We start from the raw sequence: 24,969 nt of genomic DNA, 5'->3' as shown, positions 1-24,969 counted from the left end.
TGTGTTATAGACCTAATGACTCGAATAATACCCTATTTCTCTGTACAATTGTACAGAGAAATAGAGTGGGCTATTAAATCAGAATGTCTTATAATTGGGGATTTTAACTTCTCAGATATTGACTGGAACTTGTGGGTGATTTTGATTTTGATTTGGTAGTTGTTGGCGCATCGGCTTCTGTGGCCATACTGCACCTCCCAAGGTTTTTGCAGTACTTTGATCCAAGCCCGAGGCGGGAATCGAACCCGCGACCTTTGGGTTGCCGGGCAGGTACTTTACCCACTCGGCTAGTCCGGTCGGTCACTTGTGGGTTGGTCACTCACACACTAGTAAGACTTTTATGGATTTATTGGATGATTATTTTCTGCAGCAGCATGTTCGACAGGCAATCAGAGAGGGTAAAGTCTTGATCTGGTTATCAGCAGTGATCATTCCTATATTAAGAATTTGCAGATAAAGGAACCACTAAGTGGCAGTGATCACAGTGTACTGATGTGGGATTTACTTAAAGATATAATTACCATTAGGGATAAAGGGAAGGGTTTTTGCTTATGCAAAGGTGACTACAGTGGTCTCAGGCAGTTTTTAAATTCTGTACAGTGGGAACAACTGATGATGTTACCAACAGCAAATTTCTAAGTGGGAAGCATACAAGGAATTAATCCTGGAGGCTACTAAAAGTCTCATACCTATTAAGAAATATTGTTCAAGGTTTAGGCCTAAATGGTTGTGGGATGAACTAATGAGACTCGTAGCAGACAAGAAAAATGCATTGGATGCATATAAATTATCAGGCGACACAGAAGCCTATGGCAGATATAAGCTAGTCTGTAATCAAGTCATAAAGGAGGTTAGGCAGGCAAAAGCAGATCACAAGAAATCTTTGGCAAAGGATGCTAAGAAAAACAGCAAGGATTTCTTTAACTCTAAAAAGAAGGGGATGGTCCAATTCATACATATGGTTCGACTGTTGATGATCCTGCTCTTCTAGCAAACAATCTGAATGAGTATTTTGCATCTACATTCACACGAGGAGTTATTAAGGACTGAAAATGCCATAAGGTTATCAAATTGTAGCAGGGTGCTTAATGATTTTGTAATAAGCCGTGAATTAGGTTTGAATTTGAAAGTGTCTGCAATTTTGTCCAGACACGATAGGAGAGAGTGTATGATGAGAGCCCTGTCGATCAATTCGGCCCTGGAAAGATTGTGAAAGGCTCAAGGGGTAGAATTTTTTTCAGCCTGGTCTGTACTTGTTAACAGGAGAGATTGCTTCTACAGGGATGGGATACACTTAAATAGAAAGGGTGCAAGAATGTTTGTTGATGCTATCGAGGCAGTGTTAGGTGGGTCGGAAAACTGCTAGATTGGGGGGATACTAGGACTAATAGATTAACAGTAGCCACTGGCAGAGGTGAAAGTGATTCTTGCACTGGTTCTATTGGAATGAGCCGCAGCCTGGAAAATAAGATGCAGGATATTTCAGAGACTGCTGGGAATCATTGGGGTACAAATAAACACATAGGTTGTGTTAGGGTAGCTAAGAAAAAGAACAGGTGCATGTATACTTGCGTGTACACCAATGCTAGGAGTTTAGTAAATAAATTTGATGAATTTGAGGTATTACTCAAAACATCAAAGGCAGATATTGTGGGGATTTCAGAGATATGGTGTCACACAGATATAAGGAATGCAGAACTGGAATTTGGGGAGTACAATGTCTACAGAAAGGATAGACAGGATAGGAAGGGCGGAGGGGTTATGCTATTAGTTAAGAAATACATAAATTCCAAGGAAGTGAAGCCAGTCGACATTGCTGGACAGTGCAGTGTCGAGTCAGTTTGGTGTGACATAAGAATTGGGAGATCTAAATTGAGATTAGGAATGTGCTATAGGCCTAATGACTCTAATGAGTATAATAAGAAACTGTATGGAGAAATAGAGTGGGCCAGTAAATCAGAGAGTCTTATAATGGGGGATTTTAATATCCCAGATATTGACTGGAATTTGGGGGCTAGTCACTCACACACTAGCAAGGCTTTGGTGGATTTATTGGATGATTGTTTTCTACATCAGCACGTTCGGGAGGCAAATAGAGGGAGTAATACTCTTGATTTGATTATCAGTAGTGATTCTTCATACATTAAGAATCTGCAGGTAAATGAACCACTAGGTGGCAGTGATCACAGTATGCTGAAGTGGAATTTACTCAAAGAGGTAACTACCATTAGGGGTAAAGGGAAGGGTTATTGCTTTCGTAAATGCGACTACGATGGACTGAGACAATATTTAAATTCTATACAGTGGGACCAACTGATGATGTTACCAACAGCAAATTCAAAATGGGAAGCATTCAAAGAACTTATCTCGGAAGCTACTAGGCTTTACATACCAACTAAGAAATATTGTTCAAGGTTTAGGCCTAAGTGGATGTCACATGAACTGATGAGACATATGGCAGAGAAGAAAAATGCATGGGATACATACAAATTAACACGTGACACAGAAGCCTATGATAGATACAAGTTGATCTGTAACCAAGTTACAAAGGAGGTCAGGCAGGCAAAGGCAGATTACGAGAAATCTTTGGCAAGGGATGCAAAGAAAAACAGCAAAGAGTTCTTTACTTATGTAAACTCTAGAAGGAAGAGGATAAATCAGATTGGTCCACTTGATATCGATGGGTCAACTGTTGATGATCCTGCTCAGGTAGCTAACAAACTGAATGAATATTTTGCATCAACATTCACACATGAGGAGTTATTCAGCGAGGGGAATGCCAGAGGTGTATTCAACTCTGGCAGTAAGCTAGAGAATCTTGTAATAACTAAGAGTAAAGTGGAGGAGAAATTGTTGAAGATAAAGACAAGAAAGGCACCTGGGGTGGATGGGATCTATCCAGTTATATTAAAGGAGGCAGCAAAGGAAGTAAGCAAACCCTTAACCATAATTATGAGAGCTTCCTTGGACTCAGGGGAAGTACCCATGGAGTGGAGTTGTGCAAATGTGACCCCAATTCATAAAGGAGGATCAAAGGGCGACACAAGTAATTATAGACCTGTTAGTTTAACTTCTGTTCCTGGAAAATTAATGGAGGCACTGGTTAAAGAAGCACTGCAGGATCATTTAGACAAGACTTCAATTATAGCTCAGACACAGCATGGTTTTGTTAAGGGGAAGTCTTGCCTGACCAATGTGATTGGATACTATGATGCAGTCACAAAACAACTGGATGCAGGGAATAACTTTGATATTATATTCTTGGATCTTAGAAAGGCTTTTGATACTGTTGCACATGGAAGACAGCTGCACAAATTGGAGCAGTGTGGCATTGGAGGCAAATTGCTGCTATTGATAAAGGGGTGGTTGAGGGGAAGCAGACAGAGAGTGGTAATCAATGGACACTGCTCATCGTGGACTAATGTTATTAGTGGAGTCCCTCAGGGTTCAGTATTGGGTCCATTATTGTTTTCTGTATTTATAAATGATATTGATGATGGTATATCAAGCTTAATGTCCAAGTTTGCAGACAATACGAAGGTTGGCAGGGTTGTCAAGGACACTACTGACACTATGCTACTGCAACAGGATCTGGAAAGGTTGAGCAGATGGGCTGAGAGGTGGCAAATGAAGTTTTACATTGGCAAATGTAAAGTACTACATATGGGAAACAGCAACCCTAGAGCAACCTATCAACTCTGTGGTACTACACTGACAGTGGTAGAGAATGAAAGGGACCTGGGGGTGGTTGTGCAGGCAGATATGAAGTTTTCTGAGCAGTGCAGATGGGATGCAAGAGTAACTCATGGTGTATTGTCGATGATATATAGGAATTTTTCTAGCAGGAATAAGGAGGTGATTATTCCCTTGTATAAGGCAATGGTCAGGCCACACCTAGAGTACTGTATACAGTACTCTAGGTGTGGTCTGGAGGCCTCATTTCGAGAAGGATATAGAGATGCTGGAACGAGTACAGAGAAGGGCAACAAGATTAGTGAATGGAACAAAGGGGTGCTCTTACAAAGAAAGGCTTAAGTTTTGCAAATTACAGTGTCTGGGGACTACGCACTGGCGAGGCGATCTGATGAAGGTGTACAAAGCCTTGAATGGTTTGAGCATGCTCAATGCTGATGGGATTCTTCCTCTTGCTCAGAATAATCACCTGAGAGGGCATAAATTCAAATTGAGAAAAGACAGATGTAGGATAGACGTGAGGAAATTTGCCTTTAGCCAGCGGGTGGTTGGTTGGTGGAATAGACTTCCATCTCTTGTCGTGGTAGTTGATAGCCTAAATAAGTTTAAGGCTCAGCTGGACAGGTATTTCGAACAAACAGAGGGGTGAAGTGGAAGTGGTTATTTTTTATTTATTTATTTATTATTTTATTTTATTTTATTTTATTATTTTTTTTTTTGGCTGATGCTGCATAAGCTTGCTTTCTTGCATCAAATGCCTCTACTAATACTAAAAATGCTAATGCTAATAAGTGAAAGCAAAGTGGAGGAGAAATTGTTGAAATTAAACATAAGAAAGGCATCTGGGGCGGATGGATCTATCCAGTTATATTAAAGGAGGCGGCAAAGGAACAAAGCAAACGAACAAAGCAATCATAATTATGAGAGCATCCTTGGACTCAGGGGAGATCCCCACAAACTGGAGATGTGCAAATGTATCCCCAATTCACAAAGGGGGATCGAAGGGTGACAAGAGTAATTACAGAGCAGTTAGTTTAACTTCTGTTTCAGGTAAAATAATAGAGTCACTGGTTATAGATGCATTTCAGGATCAGCCAGACAAGACTGCAGCAATAATTCAGACACAGCATGGGTTTGTTAAGGGAAAGTCTTGTCTGACACATTTGATTGGATATTATGATGTGGTTACAAAGTAACTGGATGCAAAAAATAATTTTGATATCATATACTTGGATTTCAGAAAGCTTTTGATAATGTTGTGCATGGAAGACCACTGTAGAAATTGGAGCACAATGGATAAAATGTCGGTTGAGCGGGAGAAGACAGGGGTGGTAATCAAAGGGGATTGCTCTTTGTGGACTAATGTTATTAGTGGAGTCCCACAGGGTTCAGTGTTGGGTCCACTGTTGTTTTGTATATTTTCAGTGATATCAATGAAGATATATAAGGCTTAGTGTCGAAGTTTGCAGATGATAGAAAGGTTGGCATGGTCGTTAATGACAGTGTGCTACTTCACACTGTCATTGATACTGCACACTGATACTGGAACAGGATCTAGAAAATTTGGGAAGATGGGCTGAGAAGTGGCATCTGAAGTTTGGTAACATTGACAAATGCAAAGTACTGCATATGGGTAGAAGTAACCCCAGAGGAACGCACCAACTGTGTGGTAGTACATTTAGGATGGTAGAAAAATGAAAAAGATCTGGGAGTAATTGTGCAGTCAGATATGAAGTTTTCTGAACAATGCAGACAGGCAGCAAGAGCAGGTCATGGGGTTTTATCAATGATATACAGGAATTTTGCAAGCAAGAAAAAGGAGGTGATTGTCCCTCTGTATAAGGCAATGGTCAGGCCATGCCTTGAGTACTGCATACAGGTCTGGAGGCCTCATTTTAGGAAAGATGTAGATTCGCTTGAGCTTGTACAGAGAAGGGCAACAAGTTGGTGAGGGGAATGAAGGGATCCTCTTACCAAGAGTGGCTAAGTTCTGCAAATTGCAGTGGCTGGAGACTAGGCACCTGCAAGGTGATCTGATTGAGGTGTATAAGGCCTTGAATGGGTTGAGCACGCTGAATTCTGATGGGATTCTTTGACTTGTTCAGATTATGAACCTAAAGTGGGCATAAATTCAAATTGTGGAAAGACAGCTGTAGAATAGATGTGCGGAGATTTGCCTTTAGCCAGCAGGTGGTTAATTGCTGGAACAAACTTCCATCTATCGTTGTGGAAGTTGTAAGGTTAATTTAAGGAGGAAGTGGGCAAAAATTTGGGGGAATGGTTCTGTGAGTTTTTCTTTTTTTTTTTTTTTTGGCTGATGCTACATAAGCTCATACACTTGATTTCTTGCATCACATTCCATGATTACTACTACTACTACTACATGAGAAGTTATTCAGGGAGGGAAGTGATAAAGGTAAATTAAACTCTTGCAGTGAGCTAGATGATTTTGTAATAAATGAGAGGAAAGTGGAGGAGAAATTGTTGAAGATAAACATAAAAAAGGCACCCGGGGTGGATGGGATCTATCCAGTTATATTAAAGGAGGCAGGAAAAGAAGTAAGCAAACCCTTAGCCATAATTATGATAGCTTCCCTGGATCTCATGGGGGTGGGGTACCCATGGACTGGAGATGTTCAAATGTGACCCCAATTCACAAAGAAGGATCAAAGGGTGACACAAAGTCAATTCCGAAAAAAACTTGTGAGTTAGAGTTAAATTTGAAAGTTTCTAAAATTCTGCCTAGATACAATAGGCAGCGAGATGAGAGCCATATCAGTCAATTCGGCTCTGGAGGGATTGGGTAATGCTCATGTGGTAGAACTTTTCTCATCGTGGGCTGTGCTTGTTAACAGGAGAGAATGCTTATACAGGGTGGAATACACTTAAATAGAAGGAGTGTAAAAGTGTTTACTGATGCTATCTAGGCAGCGTTAGGTGGGTCGGAAAACTGCTAGCTTGGGGGGATTCACAGACTAAAATGTTAATAGTAGCCACAGATAGAGGTGAAAGTGATTCTTGGATACAATGAGTTTAGTGGCCTGGAAGGTGGGATTGCTGGGAGTTTAGGGACTGGTAAGAGTTATCATGAAACAAATAAATACATGGGCTGTGTTAGGGGTAACTAAGAATAAGAATAGATGCATGTATACTTGTATGTACACCAATGTTAGAAGTATAGTAAATAAATTTGATGAATTTGAAATGCTGGTCAAGACATCAAAAGTATATATTGTGGGATATCAGAGACATGGTGTCACACAGATATATGCCGTACAGAATTGGAATTTGGGGAGTAGAGATACGATAGAATAGGAAGGGAGGAAGTGTTATGCTGTTAATTAAGAAAAACAAAATCTAAGATAATGCTTCTAGATAACATTGTGTGCAAATGTGACCCCAATTCACAAAGGAGGATCAAAGGGCGACACAAAGTCAATGCCGAAAAAAAGTTGAGTTAGTGTTAAATTTGAAAGTGTCTGCAATTCTGCCCAGACACAATAGGCGGGAGACACAATTTGTAGAGTATCCATGCACAACAGTGTCAAAAGCTTTCCTGAAATGATAACATAATTATATTTTGCATCCAGTTCCTTTGTAACCACATCATAGTATCCAATCAAATTTGTCAGACAAGACTTTCCCTTAACAAACTCATGCTGGATTTGCAGTCTTGTCTAAATGATCTTGCAATGAATCTTTAACCCATGACTCCATTTTCTGAAACATGACATTAATTTCTGAAACAGAAATTAAACTAACTGGTCTGTAATTACTTGTGTCACCCTTAGATCCCTCTCTGTGAATTAGGGATACATTTGCACATCTCCAGTCTGTGCGGATGTCCCCTGCATCCAAGGGTGCTCTTATAATTATGGCTAAGGGTTTGCTTACTTCCTTTGCTACACTCCAGGTGCCTTTCTTATGTTTAACTTCAAGAATTTCTTCTCCACTTTGCTCTCAGTTATTACAAAATCATTGTTTGTTTGTTTGTTTGTTATTTGGTTTTTAGGAGCATTAGCAACTAAGGCCATATTGCTCCGGGATATGCGGTAGTCATTCCCCGACCTTTCCGCATCCTCTGTATTTGGTGGTGATGGGCTCGAACCCCGGCCTAATCAAGAAGCATGTGCTACACACTGCTGCTCCTTCCCACCTGGCTATGGAGGTGCTTTACAAAATCATTAAACACCCTGTTACAGTATAATAAACTTCTGGCATTTTCCTCCCTTATGTGTGAATGTAGATGCAAAATACTCATTCAGATTATCAGCTATCTGAGCTGCATCATCAACAGTCAAACCAACGATATCAAGTAGACTAAACTGATTCATCTCCTTCATTTTAGTGTATATATAAGTAAAGAAGTCCTTGCTGTTTTTCTTAGCATCCTTTGCAAAAGATTTATCCTCTTTTGGCTTGATTACAGACTAGCTTATATCTCCCACAGGCTCTTGTGTCACCTGATAATTTATATGCATCTCCTACTTTTTTCTTCTCTGCACTCCAGCCTCATTAGTTCATGTGACATCCATTTAGGCCTAAATCTTGAACAATATTTCTTAGTTGGTATGAAAAGCCTAGTAGCTTCCAAGATTAATTCCTTCAATGCTTCCCATTTTGAATTTGCTGTTGATAACATCATCAGATGGTCCCGCTGTATAGAATTGAAATACTGTCTCAGACCACCATAGTCACCTTAACGAAAGCAAAAACCCTTTCCTTTATCCCTGATGGTAGTTACATCTTTGAATAAATCCCACTTCAGCACACTGTGATCACTGCCACCTAGTGGTTCCTTTATCTGCAGATTCTTAATGCATGAAGAGTGAATGCTGATAATCAGATCAAGAGTATTATCTCCCTCTAGTTGCCTTTCAAACATGCTTCTGTAGAAAGCAATCATCCAATAATCATATTGATGCTTTAATCATATATATGCATTGGTGTATTTATTGTTGTAGTTACTATGAATTGTTATTTTTGCAATCCCCAAGGCTTATTCATCTGCTATGGTGAATGGGCTTATGTCTGTACTTACCCATCATGACATTTGTTATTTATGAGTAACAGATCTTTCAATATTTCAGTCTATTAAAAGTGAGTAAACCAATAACAACATATACAGGTTGTGATGAGAACACTATAATTTATTATCAATAAGAATGATTACAAAATGTACATCCAGTCAACTTCCCACCAAAACTACTGAAACCGGTTTATAAAAAATTGTCCTGTTCATACTTGAAGATTAAATTAAAAAAAAATAAATAAATAAATAGAAGTTGTATATACTGTTTTAACAGGCACTTTCTGGTATGGCTAAATGGTGCCTTGTCCACCGCTGCTACAATGACACAGTTTCTGTTATGGTGAATGGGTAATATGTAAAAGGTCTGTTAAAACACCCAAGTGAAGGAGACACTATTCTTATGACTGCTCACCATAAGAAAATTTGTATTTCTCATACAATAATATCATATTGTTAATCCTTAAGTTCATAGGACCATCTATAGAGATGTGTAATTGTGTACACATTTACAAGTGCATAAAGGAAAATCTGTTATTTCCGAAAGCTATGTAACTATGTCAGAAGATTTGCAATTTCTTTAACAAAATACCTCCATATCTTGAAAATAACATCATATAATAAGTCTTAGAGATGAAATGATGGTAACACCTTCAAGATCATACTAGCATCTGATATTCAAATGTTGCATTGAAGAAACTTTCTGGTACTAATTTATTTTAGTACCCTTAGAAATGGATAAATAACATTCACTCCTAATTATTCTCTGTACAAATGTCCTTTAAACATAGTGCAAAGCCACAAACAAATGGCATAAAAGTCTCAGATATAAGAAAATAAAATGGCAGTACTACTCACAAAATTGTCTTTCACTTATTATCAAACAGAAGAGGATATGCAACTAGAAACAAATACCTAATAACACAGGAAAATGCATACATATTTTATGTAAAATTAATAAATATAAAAAAAAACAATAAAAATCATTCTGTAAACCAGTTTTACTGTACAAAAATTTCTTCCCAGAGTTTGCTTCCACTTGTAGTACATAGCATATGTGTGACAACAACTATCTGAAAATGAACGAGAGTTATTTTGTAACTAAAAAAACAAAAGAAAAATCAAAATTATGTGTACTAGTCTTAAAGTGCAGTCTCAGAAACACTTTTCATTTACACTGTACAATAATTCAGTATCTACATTGTGTGTGTGTGTGTGTGTGTGTGTGTGTGTGTGTGTGTGTGTGTGTGTGTGTGTGTGTGTGTGTGTGTGTGTGTGTGTGTGTGTGTGTGTCCTGATTATGGAAGACATACGCTAACCCTGAAAATATGATTCTCTCCCTTTAATTAAATTTTAAGCATATTCCATAAAACAAGTAACTCTCGCTCATATCAAGAATAAAGTTCATTCTTTTCAGCTGTTTCAATAAACTCTCCTATAACTTAATTAACATTTCTATACGATGCTTATAGAATGATTATTACAAAGGAAAAACAAAACAATAATAAATAATGGAAATTTCAAAGTTAAATAGTACAAAATGACAAAGGAGAACAATATTTGGATATTGTGCCAAACAAAAATTACAAAATTATAAACACAGAGCTTTTATCAAATTTGCATGAATGCAACTCATACAGAAAAATGGGGAAAACCTTTTTTGGTATGAGTTTCACTCATGCAAGAATGAAGCCTAGTTTTAATTCTTGTTGGTGCAATGTCCAAGTTTTGTTTCTTTTCATCAAGGTTTCCAACCATGGAATGAACCTTTCTACAGATATAGAAAATTAAATTTTATTAATATAAGAGTAGTAGCTTATGGAGATCCCTGAAACCTCTAGATAAAAAAAAAAAAAAAAGTCTTAAGTGTTGTTGTCCTCCATGAGTCACTAAATGCTGATGTGACTAAGAATAACACATCAATACAGAAGTCAAGATTTTATGAGTAATTCATTTACTCATAAAATGAAAGAACAATCGTTGGATTGTTCTTTCCTTTCAAGGAACCCCACAAAAGAAGAAGACCTGCAACTGACAGATCTGGAGATTTTGAAGGGCAGGTTTACTCTGTGAAGAAACAACTCAATTATTTTATTTTATTTTATTCTAGCAACTTAGCTGAATGGCCTTAAGAAAACCCTAGAACAGTATTGACAACAATTTTGAATATTGTCTGGTGTGGTGGTGAATTTGAGCAATAAAAACCATTAAACCATTAAGTCACAAAACCTTTTTGTGTTTGAGGAAGAACAATGTAGTAAATTAACAGAACATGTAGTTTTACGCTGGCTTCTGAGATATTCCGAGATCTGTCAACTAGTTTCATTGAGATAGGTGGGGGGAATCCCATAAGCTATTACTTAATAAAAACTTTAACAACCACAAATGTTGTTTTCTATTATTTAAGTTTAAAATCCCTATATTTCTTCTGGCAGTCCCACTTTAGTTAAGTAGCAATTATTTTAGAGAAAACAAATTATACACTTATTTCTTTGTTTCTTTTACAGGTGAATCCTGAGATAAAGAATTTCTGCTATAAACACCTTGATTAGCTTCAATAGATGAAGCTCTCACCAGTCCTATAATTAGTGGGTGTGACTGCTTCTGTACTACAAACGTGTCACTTAGTTTGCTAGTACAGAGGCTGCCCACCATTGCTTTTTTGTGTACCCACTGTACACTTTGTCTGTCTTTCCGGGAATAAGTCCGCTCTGGAATTTTAAGAAGTATTTCTGCTTTTCTGGCTTCTTCTTTTGCAGCAGCACCATTGGCAGGAGCTGACAATCGTAAGGGAAGCATATTAACTTTGGGATATGATCCCGATCGAGTAACTAGAGTTGTAAGAGAATCTAAAGGATTGGAAGAGTGTTTACTGTTTGTTTTCCGCGATGCACGGGACAATGGACGTTCAGATATAGAAGGCCGAACTACATCTGTTGCACTAGACTTTGGTTGTTGTGGACTAGAATTATTTCCTTTTTTAATGGATATAATGGTTGCAGTGCTAGAAGATGCAAACAAATTTTGCTTTTTGCTTTCTCCAACAGCTTTTGCAGCATTAGAAGTTGACAAGACAAGCTGCTGCTTTTTGTTATCTACAGGAGAACTTTTTGGAGTACTAGAAGGTGAGGATAAGGTCTGCTGTTTTTTGCTTTCCACCGATGAACTTCTTGACCTCTGAATAGGACTGCTGTCTTTACTCTCCTTCTTGCATTCTAATTTTGAACTTTTAACACAATGAATCTTTCCATTCTCCCCAGAACTTTTTGATAGAGTTCCCATTACTTTCACTTGAGTGACTGCATTTTCTTTTTTAATAGAGGCACTGCTAGTTGGCAAATTGACAATAAGTTTGTCTATATTAGTGGTGCTAGACAAAACATGCATCCTTTGGATATGGCTCCGACAATCTGATTTGTTATATGCTTGATAATTACAATATTTACATTTAAAGCGAGTCCAGCCAACATGAATAGCAGCATGGCGCCGAAGGTTAGAAAATGTTGAGAATTTCCTTCGGCATTTTAAACAAAGAAGTTTTTCAGCATTTATGATTGCCATTACCTTCTTTTCAATTGTTGCTGAATTCTGTTTCTTACTTGATTTAACTGACTGATCCATATCTACCTTGTGTGAACGGAATTTTAAGGTTTGGCTATTTACGAAATCTTTATGAATACGTTTCTCAATCACCCTTTTAGGCCGAGAAATAACATTTAGTTCACTAGGCCCTAATTTAATTGGAGAAACAACAGAATTTGAAGCAGCAGCAGCAGTTTCTGATTTCAGTGTATTCATGATGCAAAATTTCTCATGACTCACTTGTGAAGATTTGCGTCCAAACAGACGATGACATTTAGAACACTGATGAAGCTGAAAATTATGACTGATTTTAATTATTTTATTGCTGTTATCTTGACAGAGTGCAGAATGATCATCAGTTTCCGCATGTTCTGTAGGTTTTTCAAGACAATCAGGCAAATTATTCTCTTTATTAGGTTGCATTTCTGGCTGAATATTGTTCTTTTCAACCTTCTTCAGAAAGGCACGTCTTTTTATTACCTCTCTCAACTTATTCACTTGCTCTTTAGATTTCTGATGGACTGACATGAGGTGACGAGTTACACCCCACATCTGAGCAAAGGAGTGTTTACAGAATGGACATGGATAATAGATTCTTTTTTGTGCATGAATTGACATCATGTGAAAATACAATGTCTTGATAGATGTATACTGTGTATTACATTTTAGGCATTTAAGAGTTGCCACATTGCAGTCACTTCTACCAGCTAACTTCTTTTCACGAGTCAGAAGCACGCTGCTAGATTTAGAATCATTTTCTTCCCCTCTGCCACGTAACTTCATCACCCCACCAGAGGATTTCTCTGGAATTACTATTATTATCTTTTCTTTATCATCACTTTCCTCCTTTTCACTCTCATGAACAGTGTTGCTCTTTTGAGATTCCTCTGTATTTTTTTCAACATTTTGGAAAACAGCATTTGGATTTCCTGCAACAGGCATCAAATGAACCATAGTTTCCTGACTGCTTGATTTTTTTTGTTCCAAATGTTCAAGACAATTATCATAGAAAATTTTGTCTGTATTTTGACCATTAGTTTCTCCATTCACTTCTACAGCTACCCTTGGCTTATCTGAAGACCTAATATCTACATCTGGTACAGAGTTCTCTAACAGTGCTTCCTTCTCACTAATATTATTGGTCACAGGCATGTTCTCTCTGTCATCTGCTGTGCTACCTTCCGAAGGAGGACTTTCAGGCTGTACAACAATGGTTGTATCTTCAGAATAGTTATTTGAAAAAAGCAACATTTTTTCACAACAATGTTCTTTGCAATAAAATCTTTTGTGGGCTAAGAAGTTTGCTAGACTGCGAAATAAGTTGCGGCAGACTTTGCACTCATAAATTATATCACATTCATTCAGGATGGCATCTTTAACTTCTGTGCTTCCTCCTTGAATACACTGTATTATCTGATGGATATTCTTCAGACCAAGATTAATTGGCTTTTGCAGAACAGAATGATCCAAATTTTCAAATACCACTGATTCTGGATTTGGTGCTTGAGACTTGCCTAATGATGACTCCATACTGGAACATATGCTGAAATAAAAATAAACATTTACTAAATAGTTTTTAAATAGAAAAAATATATACAGTTGTATAAAAATGTAGTGTTGAAGGCTTTTTTTTTTTTTTTTTTATAATCAGCTCCAAAAAAAGACAGAGAGTTATATATTTCAGAATTGATTATAAAAATCAGTTCTGAAACTTTTTTAACAGTATGTACAAACCAGAGTAAGTACACTGATATGCAGTGTACTTACTCTGTCATTAGTATACAGCAAGTATACTAATGACTTCCTAACCATTAGTATACAGTAAGCCAGTTGCATATATAAAATATCTCTAGTTGACAGAAAAGTGCACCTAGTTGTAAAAGATGCTGTTATATGTGTGTGTACTACAGATTCTTCATGATCATGAAAATAGTGTATTAGCTATACTAGCAGAGATAATAAATATAATAACAATGCAGCTACTATGATACATTACATTACACAATGCAACACAACTCAACACTTGTTAATGCATATAGATTTTCTTTCAGGTATTAAAAGTGTATCTTGTATTTTAAAAAAGCTTCTGGAAGTGACATTCAGGTCCCATGCAAGTCAATTGGACTTAATTTCTTGGCACAAAGGAGGGTTGGTTCGTTGGTTTAAATGGAAGTTTATTGGCACAAGGGCAACTAAGGCCAAATTGCACCTGTCAGATAACTTCATATAAATGAATTTGTTTTAAAAAATTAAATAAATCAGATAAATTTGGGTTAAAACCGATTTAAAATTTGTTAATCGAGCAGCATAATTGTAGGGACACTCGAGGAGAATGTGTTTCACTGTAAGTATCTGAAAGTGTCTGCAATTCTGCCCAGACATGATAGGAGGGAGTATATGATGAGAGCCTTGTCGATCAATTCGGCCCTGGAAAGATTGTGCAAGGCTCAAGGGGTAGAATTTTTTTCAGCCTGGTCTGTACTTGTTAACAGGAGAGACTGCTTCTACAGGGATGGGATATACTTAAATAGAAAGGGTGCAAGAATATTTGCTGATGCTATCGAGGCAATGTTAGGTGGGTCGGAAAACTGCTAGCTTGGGGGAATACAAGGATTAATAGATTAACAGTAGCCACTGGCAGAGGTGAAAGTGATACTTGCACTGCTTCTATTGGAATGAGCAGCAGCCTGGAAAACAAGATGAAGGATATTTCAGAGACTGCTGGGAGTCATTGCGGTACAAGTAAACGCATGGATTGTGTTAGGGTAGCTAAGAATACGAACAGGTGCATGTACAAAGGATACTAGGAAAGTTTTGCAATATGACGCAACAATGAATCACAGGAAACTGCTTGTTGCTGCATGTTGAGACATGTTCATACGTGCATAGTAGCCGCCGCGCCAAGTCGATGGGCTCAGTTATTCATTAGTAGTGAGAGTGTAAAGTGCTTGCGATGGCATCGTGGTCACGAAATGAGATAAAGACAGTTTTGCGGTATAATTTTGTGCGTGGTTTAACCATAGACCAGTGCTTAGAAGAAATGACTCTTGCACTAGTTGATGATTGTCCACATCGTACAACGATATTCAGGTGGTATAGAGAATTCCAAAGGGGAAATTTCACTCTGGAGGATTCTGAGAGGCCGGGAAGGCCACGAACGTCAGTTATGGAGGAAAACGTTACTGCTGTGAGAAAAATGCTTGACAAAAACAGGCGAGTGACCTACCAACAGATAGAGGATACTTTGGGCCTAAATGCACCAGCAATTCGTTCGATTCTGCAAGATCATTTGCACGTGAAGAAACTTTGTTCTCTCTGGGTGCCGCATCAACTGACTGAAGAGCAGATGACACGACGTGTGACTTGGTGCCGGGAGATGTTAAAAAAGTTTGATAAGGGACAATCTCGGTATGTGAACAACATCGTGACAGGTGACGAGACTTGGCTGTACTATTACGATCTGCCGACCAAGGCTCAAAACAAAGTTTGGGTCTTTGATGATGACAACACACCCGTAATTGTCAAAAAATCCCGATCTGTAAAGAAGAAAATGATAGCTGTATTTTTCAAATCGAGTGGAATTGTGGAACGTGTCGTTTTGGACACGCAGAAGACAGTCACAGCTAAGTGGTATACTGAACAATGCCTGCCTAAAGTCATTGGATCTATGAAGAACCTGCGGCCAAAGTCAAGAATGGACACCTGGTACCTCCATCACGATAATGCTCTAGCTCACCGCGCCAAAGCCTGCACCGAATATTTGACCACGACAGGACTGAAACTTCTCGAGCACCCTCCCTACAGTCCAGACCTTGCTCCCTGCGACTTTGCACTGTTCCCGCATGTGAAAATGAAGCTAAAAGGGAGGCGGTTTTCCAGTGATGAGGACCTTCTACGGGCTTGGGACAACGAGTGTGCTTTACTCCCTAGTGGAACTTGGCAGAACTGGTTTAAAGATTGGTTTCGGAGGATGAGAGGTGTATTGAATGTAGAGGAAATTACTTTGAAAAAATTAAATAAACAAAGCTGTATTGCAAAACTTTCCTAGTACACTTTGTATACTTGCGTGTACACCAATGCTAGGAGTTTGGTAAATAAATCTGATGAATTTGAGATACTGCTCAAAACATCAAAGGCAGATATTGTTGGGATATCAGAGACGTGGTGTCACACATATATAAGGAATGCAGAAATGGAATTTGGGGAGGACAATGTGTACAGAAAGGATAGACAGGATAGGAAGGGAGGAGGGGTTATGCTATTAGTTAAGAAACACATAAAATCCAAGGAAGTGAAGCTAGTCGACATCGCTGGACAGTGCAGTGTCGAGTTAGTTTGGTGTGACATAAGCATTGGGAGATCAAAATTGAGAGTAGGAGTGTGCCATAGGCCTAATGATTTTGATGAGTATAATAAGAAACTGTACAAGGAAATAGAATGGGCCCGTAAATCAGAGTCTTATAATGGGGGATTTTAATTTCCCAGATATTGACTAGAATTTGTAGGTTGGTCACACACACTAGCAAGGCTTTTGTGGATTTATTGGATGATTGTTTTCTACATCAGCATGTTCGGGAGGCAACTAGAGGGAGTAATACTCTTGATTTGATTATCAGTATTGATTCTTCATGCATTAAGAATCTGCAGATAAAGGAGGGGTGAAATGGAAGTGGTTTTTTTTTTTTTTTTTTTTTTTTTGGCTGATGCTGCATAAGCTTGCTTTCTTTCATCATATACCTCTACTAATGCTAACGTTGTTGCTAATGCTAAGTAGGGTGGAATAATGACGACAGTGAGAAGGTTCATCACCTGTCAAGAAATGGAGGTGAGTCAGATGGGAATGCCCAATGTGTGTCCTTGCAAGGACAACCTCTTCTTGTCTGTTTAATTGTGAACTAGATTTCCAGTATTGTGGCCTTTTCTTTATTTAGAAAAGTTTATTATGGGTCTGTTGCTGCCATACTGATGTCCATTGGTCAATACATAACTGTTTTATGAAGAGTTTACAGTCCATATAAGGAATCGAGGCAAGTGAAGACACGGGGTTGAATGGATTTTTTGCTGCTTAATCTGCTTTTTCATTTCCCTGGATTCCAGCATGCCCGGGAATCCAGCAGAATCTTACGTCTGTGAATCTTTCTTTCAGGATAGGGTGAGAGTTCAGACATTTATGTTGTAAAGAAGTTACTGCACTCAAGGAATCAGTATAGATTATTATCTCTTCATTAGACCTGTTGTTGATGTTTCAATAGCCATTTTTATTGCATAAAGTTCAGCGGTGTAAATACTACAACTTGGGAAAAGTTTTTCAGAGGCACAAGTGGGAAGAACTACTGCAGCACCTACATCTGTATCAGATTTGGATCCATCAGTATATATTTGCAGACAGTGTGTGTTTGCTGATGCATGAGCTAAATGTAGCTGCTGTATATTTTCATTGTTCAGTGCCTGTTTTCCCCATTTTCGAAAAAAGTCATCACATAAAATTTTAAAAGTGGACCGTGGAGGCTCTATTTCTCCGGTATCTTGGTGGATATTGTCGAGTGGGAAACTCCAATACTGAGCAACATACTTCAATCTGATTCCAGCAGGTTTATTTTCATTTGGTTTATTCCTGTAGAAATTTATGAAAGACGGGTTAAAGAGGTAAGGACAGATAGGATGTGAGGGCATACTCTGAAGTTTGGCAGCGTACGTAAGCAGCAGCATCTGTCTCCGTAAGGATAATGGAGGTTCATGTGCGTCAATATATAGACTATGCACTGGAGATGTTCAGAAGGCACCTAGAGCTATTCTAAGTGCATTGTGTTGAATGGTATTTAGGGACTGTAATGATGACTTTCTAGCTGAGTCATGTACAGGTGCACCATAGTCTAGTCTGGATCGGATTATGGTTTTATATAAGTGAAGAAGGGAGTATCAGCCAGCTCCCATGATATTGCAGAAAAAACTCTAAGGATATCCATTTTTTTCAAACAAATAGTTCGTACGTGCTGTATATGTTTCAGGAAGTTTAATTTCTTATCCAATATTAAACCTAGGAATTTAATATTGTCATTGACTGGAATAGCATGATTTCCCAGGCGCAATTCAGGATCAGGGTGCAGTTTTCGTTTCTTGCAGAAGTGTATAGCAAACGTTTTCTGTGGAGATAGTCGGTAGCCATTTTGTAACATCCATGATTGCGTTTTGTTTATTGACAGTTGGAGTTTCCTTTCAACGGAGAACATATTTTGCGAGTGACTGGATATAGTGAGATCGTTAGCGTAGAGATAAGTTTCTACTGAATTCGGGATGGTTGTTGTTAGAGTGTGTATTCTAACTGCGAAGAGTGTGGCACTGAGGACTGACCCTTGTGGGACTCCTTCCTCCTGTATGCAGATTTTCGAGAGTGCACTTTGATAACGAACCTGAAAGGTTCGATATTCGAGAAAGCTCTGAATTAATAATGGTAAATGTCCCCTTAGTCCTAGGGCATATAAGTCACGAAGGATGCCATGACGCCACGTGGTTTCAAAGGCTTTCTCTATATCTAAGCTCACCATGACCAAATGTTTGTTCTTTATGAATGCATTTCGTACATTTGCCTCAGCCTTTATCATAAGATCTAGGGTAGATCTGTTTTTACGAAATCCAAACTGATCGTTGTTCATAGTAGTTTGAGTTTCAAGATACCAGGTGAGGCGACTGTGTACCATTTTTTCCAGAGTCTTACCCAGACAGTTGTAAGTGAGATTGGTGTATAATTATGCGGGTCTGATTGGTCTTTTTCTGGTTTTGGATTGGGTAGAACAACAGAATGTCTCCAGGAAATGGGTAAATAATTTGCAACAAATATTCAGTTGAAAAGTTTTAGGAGAGAGTAACGAGTTCTCTCATTTAGATTCTTTAACATTAGGTAGTATATGCCGCCTGGACCAGGTGCACTATTGGCTGGATTTTTTAAGGATTCTTCTAATTCATACATGGTTAGTGGTTTATTATAAGAGAGGGCTGACTTCGTTCCGAAATTTATTTTATATTTTTCAGTTATTGTTTTGGCTTTTAGGAAAGTTGGATCATATGCAGTTGAGGCAGAATGGTGAGCAAAAGATTCCGCGGGGATGTTTGCAATATCCTCTGGAAGGGTTATCTTCTGTCCTTTATAGACGATGATTGGTGAAGGAATTGATGGAAACTTACCAGTAAGACATCTTATTTTCCGCCAGATTAGTCCTACACTTATGTCTTTAGTGACAGATGAAGCAAAACAAATCCAAGATTCCTTTTTAGCTTTTCGCCGGGTGTAATGGGCATGGGCTTTTAGTTTCTTGTATATAATGAGATTAGCAGTGGTTGGATTCTTTCAAAACTGATTCCACACCTTGTTCTTCTCTCTCTCTTAGCAGTGTTACATGCTGAATTCCACCAATAGTTTTTGTGTTTTGGATCTTTTATTTGAAGTTTGAGGAATGGTAGTAGCAGCAGCTGTCAACATTTGTTTTGTGATGTGTTTAACGGCGTTATCTATGGAGTGATGTTGGATAGTATCATTCTCTAGTGTAATACTGGATGCATATTTATTCCAGTCAGCTTTAGAAAATGGACATAGGTGTGGGAGCCTGTGTTAAGCAGAGTAAGATTATTCTTTACAAGAAAAGCCTCTATCGTGCATCCCCGGTTGTCTGTCTGCAAAGATCCCCATAACTGGTGGTGCACATTAAAATCACCCAACAGGTAGAAAGGAGAGGGTAGTTGTAGGATAAGGTCATTTAATTCAGTTATCGAACAGTTCTGATTTGGTGAGATATCATCATCATCAGCAATTTTCAATCCACTGCAGGATGAAGGCCTCTCCAGCAACTTTCCAGTTCCTTCTGTTTTGAGCACTGGCCATCCATTTACTACTCAAAAACTCATGAATTTCATCTATCCATCTCCGCCTTTGTCTTCCAGGTTTTCTTCTAGCCCCTCTTGGGTACCATTCTGTTATTTTCTTAGTCCATCTGTCATCATGTCTTCGAGCTATGTGTCCTGCCCAAGACCATTTTAGTTCTTTAGTTTTGATAAGAATGTCCTTTACTTGAGTTTGCTGCCTAATCCATGTGTTTCTCTTCTTATCTAACAGTCTGATTCCCAATATAATTCGTTCCATTCTTCGCTGTGTAGTTCTTAGCTTCTCTTCCATTCTTTTGGTGAGTGCCCAAGTTTCACTTCCATAAGTCATGGTGGGGAGTATACATTGATTCATTATTTTACGTTTCAGACAAACTGGGATATTGCTCTTCAGTATGTGGCTATATTTCCTGAATGCTATCCATCCAAAATTTATTCTTCTCTTGACTTCCAGCCATTTATCATTATTACAGCTAATAACTTGTCCCAGATAAGTATATGACTCCACCTTTTCAATTACTGCTCCTTCAATCATTATTTCCCTTTCCGTGGCATACTTGTTCATCATTACTTTTGTTTTATCCATATTCATCTTTAGTCCAAAATCCTTACTAACTGTGCATAACTGATTAAGATTTTCCTCTAATTCTTTGGGATCGTGGCTTATGACCACAATGTCATCTGCAAATCGTAAATGGTTTAGGTACTCTCCGTTCACATTGACTCCTTTCTGCGACCAGTCTAATCTTCTGAAAGCTTCCTCAAGGGCAGCAGTAAACAGCTTCGGAGATATTGTGTCTCCTTGTCGAACTCCTTTCTCGATTTTAAATTTGCTACTGTCTTTGTCTAGTCTAATAAAGGATGTAGCACTCTCATATATTTTCTTCAAAATCATAATATATGGAGTATCTATGCCTTGTCTTTCCAGTGCCCGAAACATTGCCTTATGCTGTATGGAGTCAAATGCCTTTTCATAATCCACAAATGCCAGGCATAATGGTGTTTTATATTCATTTGCTTTCTCCATTAGCTGTGATATTACGTGAAGGTGATCCATAGTTGAGAATCCTGTCCTAAAGCCAGCTTGCTCTTTCGGTTGATTCTCATCAAGTATTCTTTCTAATCTGTTAGTAATGACCCTTGTGAACAACTTGTAGATATGGGATAACAAGCTAATTGGTCTATAATTTCAAATTTCTGATTTATCTCCTTTCTTATGCAGCAAAACTATGACTGCATTATTCCACTGCTTAGGCATCACACCTTTTCTAATGCACTTTGTGAAGAGCCTTGCCAGTTTTTGTGTTATGTCTCTTCCTCCCAATTTTAACAACTCTACAGTAACTTCATCTTCCCCCGGGGCTTTCTCATTCTTCATTTTCTTCAATGCATGTTCTACCTCATCAGGAAGAATGTCGGGTATGTCGTATGTGTTGCTACTTTGCAATCCATGTTCCCCACTGCTGGTATCATTCCCTCGCTCCTTGTATAATTCTCTATAGTAGTCTTCTGCTATTTGAATTATGCCTTCTCTGCTGTTTATAAGTACACCATCGCTATTCTTCAGTTTCAGTATCATTTGTCTTTCTGTATTACTGCTCATGGCTGCTGATTTAAATCCTTTGTTTTCCCTTAATGCTTGTTCTACTTTTCTTGTGTTAAATCTTCTTATGTCCTCTCTGAGTCTCTTTCTAATGGCTTTGCATAACTCAGTATACTCAATTTTCTCCCTGTCAGTGTTCTTGCTCTTCATTTGTCGTCTTTGGTTCATCATGACAAGTGTTTCTTGACTAATTTTTTCTTCTTTGGATTTCTGTTTCCCTATAGGTTTCTTGGGCTTTATCACTTTCAGAAAGTTGTAATATTCCTCGTCGATATCTTGGTCCTGAGCAGTCTGCAGAAGCTCAAACTTGTTCTTAAGTTCCAGTACATACTGCTTTTTCTCCTCGTCTGTTATTTCAAAGACCTTTGTATTATTTACTCGAGTCAGTTTTTTCCTTTCCTTTCCTACATCTATATCAAGTGTACATCTTACCATTCTGTGATCACTTCCAACATTTACCTTATTCAGGACGGTAACATCATTCACAATATATCTTCTGTTAGTGAGGATGAAGTCGATTTCATTAGTTATTAATCCATTTGGACTCTTCCATGTCCACTTTCTGTTCACCCTTTTCTTGAAAAAAGTGTTCATTACTGACAGTCCTTGAGATTCTGCAAATTCCACAAGTCTTTCACCTCTTTTATTTCTTTCACCAATTCCAAAATTTCCTATAGTTCCTCTTTCTGCGCTGTTTTGCCTTTTTCCAACCTTAGCATTGAAGTCCCCCATAATAATAGTGTAGTGGGTTTTCTGCTCATCTAGAAGACTCTCAATTTCAGTGTACATTTCTTCAACCTCTTCATCATCATGGCTCGATGTTGGTGCATAAATCATTATAATCTTTAGCTTGTACCTCTTAGAAATTGATACAAGTGTAAGCGTTGTACCAAGAGTAAGACGTACTGCAACAACTTCTAAAGTGGTTTGTAGGGGAATACGTCCGGAAGGGATTTTACTGTCAGTCAGTATAGCTACACCACCATGTGAACCATGGGGAAAGATCCTGTCATGCCTGAATATTGTATAGTTTTTAACTGAAAGTGTCACTTGCGGAGAAAGATTCGTTTCTTGTAGACAGATGCCTACTGGATGATGCTGATTTATCAAATCGTGAATGTCGTCTATGTTGCTACGGAGGCCTCTACAATTCCATTGAATCAACTGATCCATTATTTAGCTTTTGAAGTGGGTGTTTCTGACTGTTTTTAGAGCCAATCTGTTTATAGCATTCCAATTTATTTTATCTTTCCTTGGGAAAGTGGGTCGTGCAGTATCCATGTCTTCTTCAGCATGTATTTCTAAAACGGTTTCATCATTATGAGTTTTGTCATCGATTTCCATATCTGCGGTTAGAATCTTTTGAGGTTTAATATTTCTCAGACTCTCAGTATCTGAGTGTGATGGAGTAATAGTTGGTGGTACGGTGACTGGGGTATTATTTGCTTGGTCTTTTACATGTTCTTTAGGGGACTCCAGCGGACTCGCTAGGACAGCCCGTGCCCAGTCGGAAATGGATGTAACTGGTGGTATGGACACTTCAGTTCGAATTCTTTCCGATTTGTATTTTTGTGTTGCAGCTGCATATGTGAGTTTCGGTACTGTGAGCAAAACTTGTTTCCTTGCTTCTTGGTAAGTCGCTTTGTTCTCTATTTTGTACTTTTGTATCTTCTTTCCAGTTTTCCAGGTTTCACAGATTTTTGAGTAAGCTGGATGGTTACCTTTACAGTTTACGCATACTGATGTTTGTGCTGGGCAGTCTGTCTGTGTGTGTTCCTTAGATCCACAGTTGGGGCACACTGAAACCCCCTCTACACACTGTGAGCATGGCAAAATTTTTGGCACTTGAAGCACCTGAGAGGATTGGGGATATAAGATCGGATATGGCAGTTCAGATATCCAGCCCTAACTGTAGCTGGAAGGATTGGTGTTGAAAAGGTCAGTATAACACTGCAAGTGGGAACTAATTCACCATCTTCCTTGGTTTTAATTTGCTTTGCCTGTACAACTTTTTGGTCTTGTAGCTCTTGGACTAATTCCTCTTCGGTAACATTTATTAAGTCCCATTCAGACAGCACTCCTTTGGATGAATTTAAGGTGGCATGTGGAGTTACTGTGACAAGAATATTCGCGAATTTTGAAATTCTTAGCAGGGCTTCAGAGTGCCTGCTATTCATTGTCTCTATAAGTTGATCTCCAGAGCGGAGTCTTTTCACCATTTTAGGTGGTCCAGCAGCATTCTCAAGACATTTCTGGATAAGAAATGGAGAAAGTGCACCTACTGGTTGACTTGTTTGGGAATGTATAATAAGAAATAGTGGTGTTTTCTTTTTGGATCCTTCTGTTCTTTGTCTCTTGGGATGGGAACTGTCAAAGTCAGTTTGGTCTGTCCTTGAATAAGTTGAGGCATGAGGCTCAACAGATGGATTATGGACTTCATGATCCATGTTAGCTCCTTTTAGCCCTTGGCAGAGAACCTTTTCTGGCAAGGTTACCGGCCCTACCACAGGGAGGCAGGAGCAGTGCCACTAGAATGACCAAGCGGTGTAAGTTAGTTTGTTAGTTTTAAGGAAAAGAAAAGAAAGGTGGTTTTCCTTTCTGTAACTTACAAATCGTAAGAATAAGTTAACAGTAAATTACCTTAAATGTAAGAAAAACTTTCGAAAATTAACAAGAACTGTCGCACTGAGAAGACGCTCTGTAAATTGATCGATCACAATAACGCTTGGCAACACAGGGAATGCTGCTGAAATATTTATAAATGAGATAAATGCTTCCCTCAACTGCAAGGCTTCTGATCAAAACATTCATCAGTATGACCCATCCTAGCAGATGGAATGCATTTGAACAAAGCTACCATGACTGCTTTTACAGGGATGGGATACACTTAAATAGAAAGGGTGCAAGAATATTTGCTGGTGCTATTCAGGCAGTGTTAGGTGGGTTGGAAAACTGCAAGCTTCGGGGGATTCCCAGACTTAAAGATTAACAATAGCTGTAGGCCGAGGTGAAAGTGATTCTTGTACCGCTTCTATTGTAATGAGCAGCAGCCTAGAGAGCAATTTGCTGGGAGTCATCATGGAACAAGTAAATACATGGGCTGTGTTAGGGTAGCTAACACAGCTCAAATAAGAACAGGTGCATGTATACTTGCATATACACCAATGCTAGGAGTTTAGTAAATAAG

The 24,969-nt window shown here is 38.5% G+C and overlaps 1 protein-coding gene across 1 annotated transcript; it reads right to left on the bottom strand.

Annotated features, from left to right (window-relative positions):
- Positions 1 to 11,206: 11,206 nt before the first annotated feature.
- Positions 11,207 to 24,229, bottom strand: LOC150077644 (uncharacterized). Its single transcript, XM_090385188.1, has 2 exons — positions 23,949 to 24,229; positions 11,207 to 13,847 (listed from the first exon to the last, which is right to left on the bottom strand). The coding sequence occupies exons 1-2, from the start codon at positions 24,227 to 24,229 to the stop codon at positions 11,207 to 11,209; spliced, it is 2,922 nt and encodes a 973-aa protein (XP_090241314.1).
- Between the last annotated feature and the right edge of the window lie 740 nt (positions 24,230 to 24,969).

This window comes from Mastigoproctus giganteus, chromosome 11 (genome assembly GCF_048544385.1).
Source record: "Mastigoproctus giganteus isolate SK-2022 chromosome 11, ASM4854438v1, whole genome shotgun sequence".
Lineage (NCBI taxonomy): Eukaryota > Metazoa > Arthropoda > Arachnida > Uropygi > Thelyphonidae > Mastigoproctus > Mastigoproctus giganteus.
The sequence above is the reverse complement of the archived record's forward strand: the minus strand, read 5'-3'. Positions and strand labels throughout refer to the sequence as shown.

Bases quoted from the DNA above. Each gene is read 5' to 3' on its own strand.
- LOC150077644 (XM_090385188.1), bottom strand. From the start codon at position 24,229: ATGGATCATGAAGTCCATAATCCATCTGTTGAGCCTCATGCCTCAACT. The intron at 13,848-23,948 runs GCACTCTGAAGC...TTTTTATTTCAG, and splicing joins ATAGAGACAATGAATAGCAG to CATATGTTCCAGTATGGAGT.